This window comes from Vitis vinifera, chromosome 16 (assembly GCF_030704535.1).
Source record: "Vitis vinifera cultivar Pinot Noir 40024 chromosome 16, ASM3070453v1".
NCBI classification, from domain to species: Eukaryota; Viridiplantae; Streptophyta; class Magnoliopsida; order Vitales; family Vitaceae; genus Vitis; species Vitis vinifera.
Genome location: NC_081820.1, coordinates 22,713,283 through 22,724,270, shown reverse-complemented (window position 1 = coordinate 22,724,270; position 10,988 = coordinate 22,713,283). Strand labels below are relative to the sequence as shown.

General features: G+C 31.4%; 1 protein-coding gene across 1 annotated transcript; it reads left to right on the top strand.

Annotated features, from left to right (window-relative positions):
- Positions 1-6,140: 6,140 nt before the first annotated feature.
- Positions 6,141-9,362, top strand: LOC100249245 (BAHD acyltransferase DCR). The gene is made up of 2 exons (XM_002272399.5): positions 6,141-6,697; positions 8,237-9,362. Exons 1-2 carry the CDS (start codon positions 6,239-6,241, stop codon positions 9,113-9,115), a joined length of 1,338 nt encoding a protein of 445 aa, XP_002272435.1. The 5' UTR covers positions 6,141-6,238; the 3' UTR covers positions 9,116-9,362.
- Positions 9,363-10,988: the final 1,626 nt, after the last annotated feature.

Sequence of the window (10,988 nt, the reverse complement as noted above, 5' to 3'; positions counted from 1 at the left end):
CAATTTTTATATTGGATTTCACAATTTATTTCAATATATATATATATATATAATAAATTGATTATATATGAATTATTAAAAACCTAAATAAATAATAATTCTTAAAATTTTTCAATAACTTTCCTTAACCCGAACTTTAAAGCTAATTACATCTTATGTCATCTTTAATTTTTCAAATATGTTCTATATTGGTAGTTTTATAAAAATATCTGTAATTTGTTCCACAAAACTCGAGCTTGATTTCACAAGTTTTTTAATGTAATCAAACTTGATGCATATGTGTTAGCCTTTATCATAAAACAACAAATTTTTTGGCAATGCAATAATAAATTTATTATCATACAAAATCTTTATAGGATCTTTTTGTCGATATTTCAACTTACTAAGTATCCTATAAAGCTAAATTGCTCGACATATTTCAAAGTTGCTCTAATTATTAACCTTGTCGCACACCAAAATGAAGTTGCTCAAATAGGAGTATAAAATTTCATGATCACAAGTGTCATTGCTAAACTTACTGCTCACAAATGTAACATATATTTCTTTTCATTAATCTACTAGTAATTTCTACTCTTAAAGCATATTCGATCCAGTAGAAATAAAATAGTAAAGAGTTCCTACTACGATTTTGAAATATGTGAAATTTATTAATTATTTTGTCCTTTATTTTGTTATTTTTTATTTTTAATCAGTTTGTAGTAGGAGTGCAAGTTATTACTAATGATCATAAATCATTCTAAAATGTGTATGATACACTTGTTCTGTAAGATAAAGATATCATTATCCTATTGGGCCTCGATTTTTAAGAAAATAGGACATTAGTACCAAATTTATTATCTTAAATTATTGGATCGTTATCTCCTTGAAATCTTCAAACATCCCTTTGAAATCTTCAATCATCTCTTGACGATTTCCTATAAAAATCAAATAATGTTATATAGGTATATAACAATTATATCACTATAAGAATTTAACTTTTGTGCAGAGTGTATGATTAGAAGAACACTTTCGAAAACTTTGCTACAATAAATAAATATCTCATTCCGCCTATACCAAGTATGTGACATTTACTTTAACTAAAATAATACATTTTCTAGTTTGTAAACTTGCTTATTTTGTTTAATAAAAACTTTTCTTCATTTAACATTCATTTAGTGAAGTTTTCACTTTTTCTTAATTACAAGTTCAATTTTTTATGCTAATGATGTTTAGTTTGGCAACTAGTATAAGAACTTAAAAATTATAGATACCTACTATTTGTGGCCTTTTGCCATCAATCTAGTCTAAAATTGATTATCTTTACCATCGAGTTTGTACTTCATCTTATAAACTCATTTAATACTAATAGATTGTTTCTTTTCAACTTGTCGAGTAGTTGGCTCACATGTATTGTTTTTATCAGGTAATTGAATTTTTTCATTTATTGCTTAAACCCACCTCTCATCACTTACCTACTTCATATAAAAAAATTGGTTACAATCTTCAAATAACCATAGGTTAGCTAAACTTTTATTACTAATTTTATTATTTCATAATCTCATAAACATTTAAATGTACAAGCATAACACGAGAACGTTTTGGGCATCCTCTCTATTTAGACTTATGACCTATATTTGTTCGCATTGTAAAGATTTTAGTAGGAAAATACATGTTTGAAATAAATACGTATGTTTCAACTAAAACTTATTGTCATATACTTTTATTTATAAGATATTTTTATCAAATTAAAATGATATTTTTTTGATAATTTTATTTAACATTATCAAGTAAAAGGGTATTTTAGGAAATAATTGTCTGACTTATGAAAAGTGCATATATTTTAAAATATTTTTAAATGGATGAAGATAAAACTAATTTATAAAAGTCGAGATTCATTTTTCTATATTTTTTCAAATTAGTGAATCAAAACCTATTTTTCCCTTGTTCATATTAACAATCTCGAAAACCAAACTTCGAGTAATTTATGAGATAAAATATATATAAACAAGAAAAAGAATCATTAAAATATTACCGTAAAATGATTCAAGACTTAAAAATTACCTTAGTATTCCAAATTTTTTTCATAGATTAGAAAGCAATTATCATTTTTTTTTTTTGTTTTATTTTGGAAGAAACAAGGTTGTGAGAAATAGAAGAGTGGTAGGCAATTTCCATGGTGATCTATTGCTATCAATATTGAGCTGACGTTCCCTTTTCAATATATAGTGGTTGCTATCCATGGGCAACGAGGAAAAAGGATTCCATGAAAGAAAGTACGTACATAGAAAATAGTTTGAGTTTTTGGTTAATGAGTTGTTGGCAAGTCAAAATCTTAGTAGGTTTGGATACCATTAATTAATGTGTAATTTTCAAATAAGGTCATTTCAAGTGGAGCCATGTGCTTAATAAATAGTCGGTTACCAATAACATAACAAAAAATAGGAAAAAAAAAATATTGACAAAAGAATATCAACACTATGTTGGTTTATTAGATGCTGAGAATAAAAAGATAAAAGAAAACATATTTGGTAATTAGGAAAAGAAAAAATCGGAGACAGGGTGTTTATTATAACATTTTTAGTAGTTTTTGACTTGTTTATAAAAGTTAATTTTTTTAAAAAAAAATATTTAAAAATATAAAAAATAAGACAAAAACATTTCAAGTTCCAAACTTTTATTTATTTATTTATTTTTACAAAACTTCAAACAACAATTTTCATGAGTCTATGAGCCTGATTTGATGGTGTGACTTAAAAACAATTTTTTGTTTTAAAAAATATTAAGTTGTTTTTAAAAATTTCTAACATTGATTGGTTATTATTTTTTGGAAATAAATTTTAAAAATAAAATGAAATAGATAATAATTTTTAGAGAGTAAGTAGGAAAATTTTTCACCCTTTTTAAAAACCAAAAGGAAAATATTGGCCCATTTGACCTTTTTTTTAAAACTTATTTTTAAAAACAGTTTTTTGTTATTAACTTAAAAATAATTTTAGAAAACATGGCTAAACGGGCCTTATATTTTTATTTTAAAAAATAAAATTTAATTTTTTTAACAAAAAAGATTTGATTTTTTTTTTTGGTGCTTATTTTTGGTTTAAATACTCAACAATATCCCTTATCCCACTACACAAAACTTGATAATAATGCCTTTTTTGAAGCATAAATTAATGTTAGAAAAAAAAATGTTATCATTATGTTTTCTATTTAAAAATAGAAAGTGAAAATGCATACAAATGATCATCAGTTTGATAGAGTATATAAATAAACTGAATTAAAAAGCTATATTAAATTTGAGAATTTTAACAAACAATATCATATATTTTGTGATTTATTGGTTCATTAACTACAAGCAATAAATACTTTACACCCCAAAATATTACTAAATTTGATTTTTAAAAACCATTTCTTGAAAACATACCACTAAATGTCAATGTGATTATTATGACATTATGATTTTTTTATAAAAAAAAATTGAGAATTTTCGAACTTGTTTGAGAAATATTTATTAGAATAATTTTCTATTTTTCAAAACAAAAAATAGAGAAAACACGTTTGGTAATCTTTAGAATAGAAAACAAAATGTTTTCAGAGAACATCTCTTAATTGTTTTATATTATTTTTACTTGTTTTTTGAGGGTTGTTTTAAGAAATAATTTTACAAATATATAGAATTAGATATAAAATTTCTTTTTAAAACATATTTTAAAATATTAAATAAGTTAAAAAAAATTTAAGTTTTTAAACAAACTTTTGTTTTACAAAAATTAAATAATAGTTTTCAAAAATTGTTCTCAAAAACTATTTTTTCAAAATAATTACCAAATAGACCCTTCATCTTTAACCAAAGAGAAAAAAAATTACATAATTAATATCCCCTTTTTAAATTTATTTTCAAAAAGCAACTATAGTCTAAAGTCATGTAGTAATGGCAAGAAGCAATAGGGCCAAAAAAATCCCACATGACATGTCAATTCTCAATCAAGAAAGCTATTTATTTAGTTATTTATTATTTTAAGGACCCAAATTCAATTTTGTTTATTGTTTTTTGCACCATAAATTTTGATATTCAAATTCCATTATAAGAAATGAAGAAGAAATTGAAATTCCAAGATGTAGGTGTAGCCTTGTATGTCAAATTGTCAATGAATAACAAGTCATTTTCCATTACCTATAGAGTGCATGACCCATCCACCCAAAGAGAGGGCACCATCTTCTTAATGTTAAATAGCATTGATGGGGTAGATGTGGGAGGTCCCTTGAAGTGAACCCTTTCATATGAACCATTAATTGAAAATAATGCTATTTTCATTAATTAGGAATATCAAATAAATATTTTTAATTTCACATCTACATTTTACCTCTATTTTAATGACCCTAATGTCAAATTTGAAGTTAAACCAAAATTTTTATTTTAAATTAATAATATCAAAATGCTACTCATATTTTTACGATCATCCTTTTAAAACTATGTTTTAAGTAACACACCTTAAAAAAATAAATAAATAAGACGGGTAAAATCTTCTCATGATAGGTTTTTTTTTTTTTCTTACTTCTTTATGTGGTTTATTTTATTTTGAAAAATAAGAGATGTTCATGTTTTTTGCTTTTTTAAAGCCGGATACGAAAAAAAAAACGTATTTTTGTTTTTTCAATACAATATGGAGAAAACACCATCAATCAGACAGTGTCATATGTGCACTCTCTCTAATCTCATTTGTTTGTATCTTTATATAATAGTCTAAATTTCACTATACCGATCATGTAACTTGACATTATCGCTCAAGCATAATACATATAAAAACACTATCTAACTTTTGATTATCATACTACTACAAATGCAGACCAAAAAAATTAACAACCATCCCAAATGCCCACAAAATAAAATCTCTTAAAAGAAATGAAAGCATTCTAGCTTTTAAAAACCAATAAAACAGGATCCAAAGTGGCATAAATGAATCACACATGACAGCCTCTTCCAAGACAAGAAATGAATTCTAAAGTAGTTCACACTAAGTTGCATACTGAGTCATTCAGAGAAGGAGTCGGAAGGGACACATTTAAACCTCAACAACCCCTCAGCCCCCCATGACCATAAAGATGAGTAATTTTAATTGGTTCAAGCCCATGAAAATTAGCTGCAAATGAAGTTGGGGATGGCCCTTTTACCCATGCAACTCAATACTTCTCTCCATGTGTTTTCCCTACTCCCAAAATGAAAAATTCTTAACAAAGAAAGTGTACACTGTCAACCACTTTTCACAACTTATTAATTTTACAACCTCATGGGTTCATCAATTTTAGGTCTGCATTTGGCAATGGATTGATGAAGGTCACATTTGGGAACTTTTTCTATGTCCATGAGGTTCCTGTCAATGGTTCACTCAACCCCAATTTTGAAAAAGCATACATAGTCCTATCAAAATCAAATTTCTTCTTCTAAGAGACTAGGACTAATTATTGTGGAAAAACTTGGGGCATAAAGGTAATTTAGAAACCTTGGTACAAGATTTCATGTCTATTAAGAAAAGAAATTTTCGATATTTTTCTAAGTTCTGGTTTGGTTAGTTTCGTAGTTTTGACTATTAGAAGTTGAAGTTAAAGACAAAATCATAACTTTTAAAAGGTAATATAAAAACAAAAAAAAAAGTTCCTTACGAGTCATATTAGAAATTTTACATAAAAACAACATGTATGAACTTATATCTTAAGTCGATAATACCTATGCTTTAGAAAACAGATCATTATAAATGATATTACGGGTATTTCCCACCACGTATCAATCTTTTAAATGCAGGGAGTTATGGTTAGGTCAAATTGAGCCTTGAAATTCAAGAATGATTTGGGTTTTCTCTTGGGCAGAATATTGTCTACTAAAAAGTTTTATAGCTAGAAAGTGCCCCCAAAAACTTGTTTCTTTGTAACGATTGTCAAAGCCACTGGCCCAGGGTGCCTTAATTGAGATTTTGTTTCTTTTCAAAAAGAAGATAGTGAAATTACATTAAAGGCTCTGAGAGAGAGAAAGTGGAGCTGTGCTCAGCCATTCCATAGCGTCTTTACTCAACTTCCACCCAGACTAACAGAGGAGAAAAAAGAGCCATTAAATGGCCTACAACTGCTCTCATGCATTCCATAAATGCACCTTCCAACCATATCAAATGAAAACTCCCCTATAAGTATATCCCTTAATCCCTCTCTCTTCACTCCCCAAACCTCTACTCTCTCTCCTTTGCTTTTAGGGTTCTTCATCTCATCAACCATGGCAGCTGATCAAGTTGTGAAGAAGGAGGAAGATGAGGTTGTGAAGGTGTCTGTCCATGGAAAGTCCCACATTATGCCCACTAAGAAGCTTGGGAGAAGAGAGTGTCAGTTGATCACATTTGATCTCCCATATTTGGCCTTTTACTATAACCAAAAGCTGCTATTCTACAAGGGGTCTGACTTTGAGGACATGGTGGGTAGATTGAAGGATGGGTTAGGGGTAGTTTTGGAAGAGTTTTATCAGTTGGCTGGGAAGCTTGAGAAGGACGAAGATGGGGTCTTTAAGGTTGTGTATGATGATGAAATGGAGGGTGTGGAAGTGTTGGAAGCAAGTGCTGATCAGATCAGTGTCTCTGATCTAACAGATGTGGAGTGCACAAGCATGATGAAGGATATGGTGCCATACACCCAAGTCTTGAACTTTGAGGGTCTTCATAAACCCCTCCTGGTCCTACAGGTAACAATTTATTTATTTTCTATTCTATTGCATTGAATTTTTCTTTATTTTTCTTCTCTTTTTGGTCCAAATCAGGCCTAAAATTATAGGGGTGCCCTTAAATTTGTTGGGTTTATTTAGGGAAGGACAATGTATTATTGTCAGAACTGTTTCATTGCCTTCAAGTCATTTAAATTTTTATTTACTAAAACATTAATATACAAAATTTTTGGGAAATTACAAATGAAATTCATTTATTTAATTTCATTTTCTGCTCTCTTTGTATGATGAGAAAATTTAATGAAAAAAATTAGCATCAGCTCTAACTTATTTTCTCTTTTGTCATGTTTCCTAAATCCCACCAACCAAACAGAAATGATAAGAAGAAGGTAATCATCTCCCCATTATTTTACCCACCTACCAAGCTGATTGTCCATGAATTTATTGTACTTCACCACCTTAAAACCAAGGTCTCATATCAAAATGTAGATCCATTTGTGGAGAGGGACATTTATTTCTTCTTCTTCTTTCTCCTAAATATAAACTTACATTATTCCTTGTATTTTTTTTTCTTTTTTTCCCAAATCAAATATATCATTAATAGTCGAGAAATTATCTATCACATTATCGATTAAAATGACGTTTGATAATGATTTTAGAAAACGTTTTTGATCAGAGAATGGAGAGATCGTATCCTTTGGCATAATATTTATATAATATGGTATAAATTAGTTAAGATAAAGCTGGGAATTGTTTAATTTTGTGCATATTTAAGAACATAATATTTTATTTTTATTTTAAAATTCTTAATATTTATTATGAACTCTCCCTTTTTGGGATCTTTGTAGGGGCATGTCACTTACCAAACTTCATACTCGTAATGTTGTATTCAAAGTAGTCATATATGCCTCTTTAGTACAAAAAGAATGATCTCCTAATAGTTGAAAAGCATGGACTAGAAGAAAATTTCGTGTCCTAGCCTCCTAGGTTATTCAACTACTTCAATTAATACAAGGACGGCATGCCTAATTTTATTCTTATGCTTTTTTGAGAAATTGATGGTATGGGTATTTTTGATTTATGAAATTTTTTGGGCCTTTGTTGTGGGCCTAAAAGCCCATTTTAATTTAATTTTATTTTATTATCTTTTTATCTTTCTAATTATGATAGAATGGGTAATAAATGAATTTAAAACAAATAAATAAATAAGTAAAAATTTGAGGCTTTGAAGGTGGAGGCATGGTTGGGTGTATCGCGCCCACGGTAGTGTCATAAAGGCAGGTTCAGCTCTAGGTAATACCCGTACGCACTGCTCTAGATAAAAGTTTCAAACACTTAGATGTGCCAGCTGCCATTCATTTTGCATTGGAAAACGGAGAATCCAGGTTTCAGTCTACTAGAGCGAGTCCGAAGCTACAGACTACTTTCGCGAGTATGCAAGCATCCACAGATGCATTTATGACAATTACTCACTGTTACCGTCCCTTGAACCTCCACGTGGCTCCAATTTTGAGTCTGTTACCGTGAGCCAACTAATTATTTTTCTGTCATGATCCGCAGTTCACCAAGCTAAGAGATGGACTCGCACTGGGATGCGCTTTCAACCACGCGATCCTCGACGGTACCTCCACGTGGCACTTCATGACCTCGTGGGCCGAGATCTGCAACGGAGCCGACTCCGTCTCCGTCCCACCGTTCCTCGAGCGCACCAAAGCGCGCAAAACGCGCGTGAAGCTCGACCTCCCTCTCAACCCCGCAGCCGCCCCTCCGAACGGCACGGCGGGGCCACCGCCGCTTCTCCGTGAGCGTATCTTCCGATTCTCGGAATCTCAAATCAACCAGATCAAGTCCACGCTCAACAAAACCCCATCCGACGGCTCCAAACCCTTCTCCACCTTCCAATCGCTCTCCACGCACGTGTGGCTGGCGGTGACACGCGCTCGCCAACTCAAACCCGAGGACGTCACTGTCTACACCGTCTTCGCCGACTGCCGCAAGAGGGTCGACCCTCCCATGCCGGAGTCCTACTTCGGCAACCTGATTCAAGCCATTTTCACCGTCACCGCCGCCGGACTCCTCTACGCAAACCCGCCGGAGTTCGCCGCGGCGATGATTCAAAAAGCGATAGTAACGCACGACGCGAAAGTCATCAACAAACGCAACGATGATTGGGAGAGCAACCCAATAATATTCCAGTTCAAAGACGCCGGAGTGAACTGCGTTGCGGTGGGAAGCTCGCCGAGGTTCAAGGTGTACGACGTGGACTTTGGGTTTGGGAAGCCGGAGAGGGTGCGAAGTGGATCGAACAACAGATTTGACGGAATGGTGTATCTGTATCAGGGGAAGACCGGGGTAGGAAGCATTGACATGGAGATATCGTTGGAGGCTGGTGCAATGGAGAAGTTGGAGAAGGATAAGGAGTTTCTAATGGAGGTTTAGGGGTTTGACTGTGTGTTTTATTTTTAAAAATTTTAATTAATGTGGGTCAATGTCTGTGGGTGTTCGGATTTTCCTAGGTTTTAGAGATATGGGATTTAGTTTAATATTTTCCTATATGGGATGTGGAGTATGTATAAAAGGTCCTTGAGCGATGGCTACCGATTTCGTATCTCAGCCAGAAGTTAAAGAAGGTTATCATGTCGTGTCTTTCTAATATGATTGATTATTTTGGTTGGGTCTTCCTCAATTAATTTTCCGCTTTCAATAAATTTGATTAAATATAATATGAAGCTCAATCGTTAATAAATGTATTATTGGAGTGGTTAAAGGAAAATTTATAGGACTCTCAACAGCTAATTTCGGGGCAATGCTTTTAAAAAGTGGTTTTACTTAAAATATATATATATATATATATATATTAGAAAAACTAAAAACATTTATTAAATCACTATCAAATGTAAAATAATATAAAAAAAACACTTTTAATAAAAAACACTTCCACTAAAAATACTACCAAACATGCTCTTAAACTCAAACCGACACATTAATCAACATATCATCCCCATCAACAATGAAGGACATCTACTTCTACTCATACCTCGATTTTGTAGTGCGCTTGCCAACATTTTATGTCTTCTGGGAGGCAGGAAAGGAGGATGATGAAAAGTAAACGACCTTATCATCTATGGAAACAAAATCAACAAGTTACTAGTGCTCAAACAGGAAATATGACATGTAGAATTAAAGAAAAGGTATGTTTTAAAAATAATTTTTATGTCAATAGCTTTATTTGTAATTATTATATATGTTTGTATAATTGTTTTTTTAAAACAACTCTAAAAAAAAACAAGTGAAAATAATTGAAAATAATTAAAAAAATGTTATCTGAAAACACTATGGCCTTATTTGGTAACTATTTTTTAAAACAGTTTGAAAAATAATTTTTTAAAATTGTTCTATGGTGTTTTGTAGAACAAAAGTCTGTTTGAAAACTTAAATTGTTTTTAACTTGTTTTTAATATTTTTAAATATGTTTTAAAAATAAATTTTATGTATACAACTTCATTTTTAATCATTATATATATATTTGTATAATTATTTTTTAAAACAGCTTTCAAAAAACAAGTGAAAATAATTTAAAAATATTCTATAAAAATACTAGGTCATGTTTGACAATTGTTTTCAAGAATAGTTTTTTTTGTTTCTTCTCAGTTTCGGTGTTCAAAGCTACTATATCTTCTTAGCTTGACGTTCATAGCCACCATCTTTTGGTTACGACGTTTAGAGCCACCATATCTTCTCAATTACGACATTTAGAGTCGTCTTTCACAGTTTGGTGTTCAGAACCACCATCATTTCTTAGTTATGGTGTTCAAAGCCGCCATATCTTCTTAGTTACGACGTTCAGAGTCATAGGCTCTGAACATCAAAGAGAAGAGGGATGGTGGCTTTGAACGCCTAAACTAAGAAGATAATGGTGGCTCTGAACACCTAAAGTGGAATAGAGATGGTGGCTTTGAACGCCTAAACTGAGAAGAGATAGTGGCTTTGAACGCCGAAACTAAGAAGAGATGGTGGCTTTGAACGCCGACACTGAGAAGAAATGGTGGCTTTAAACGCCCAAATTGAAAAGGACGACTCTGAACGTCGTAACTGAGAATAGATGGCGGCTTTGAACATCGAGCTGCAAGAAAATGATGAGGTTGAAAATATGCCCCAATGTAGCATGTCGCCATAACTCTCAATCTACTAAAAGAGTCTGAAAGAGACTTTATGAGTCTCAAAAGATGCTCTGCTAGCAAGTCGGAATGGTCAAATTGACTATAAATATGGCCTCATAGCCCATCGGACTAAATCGCGAGTCTAACAAAGT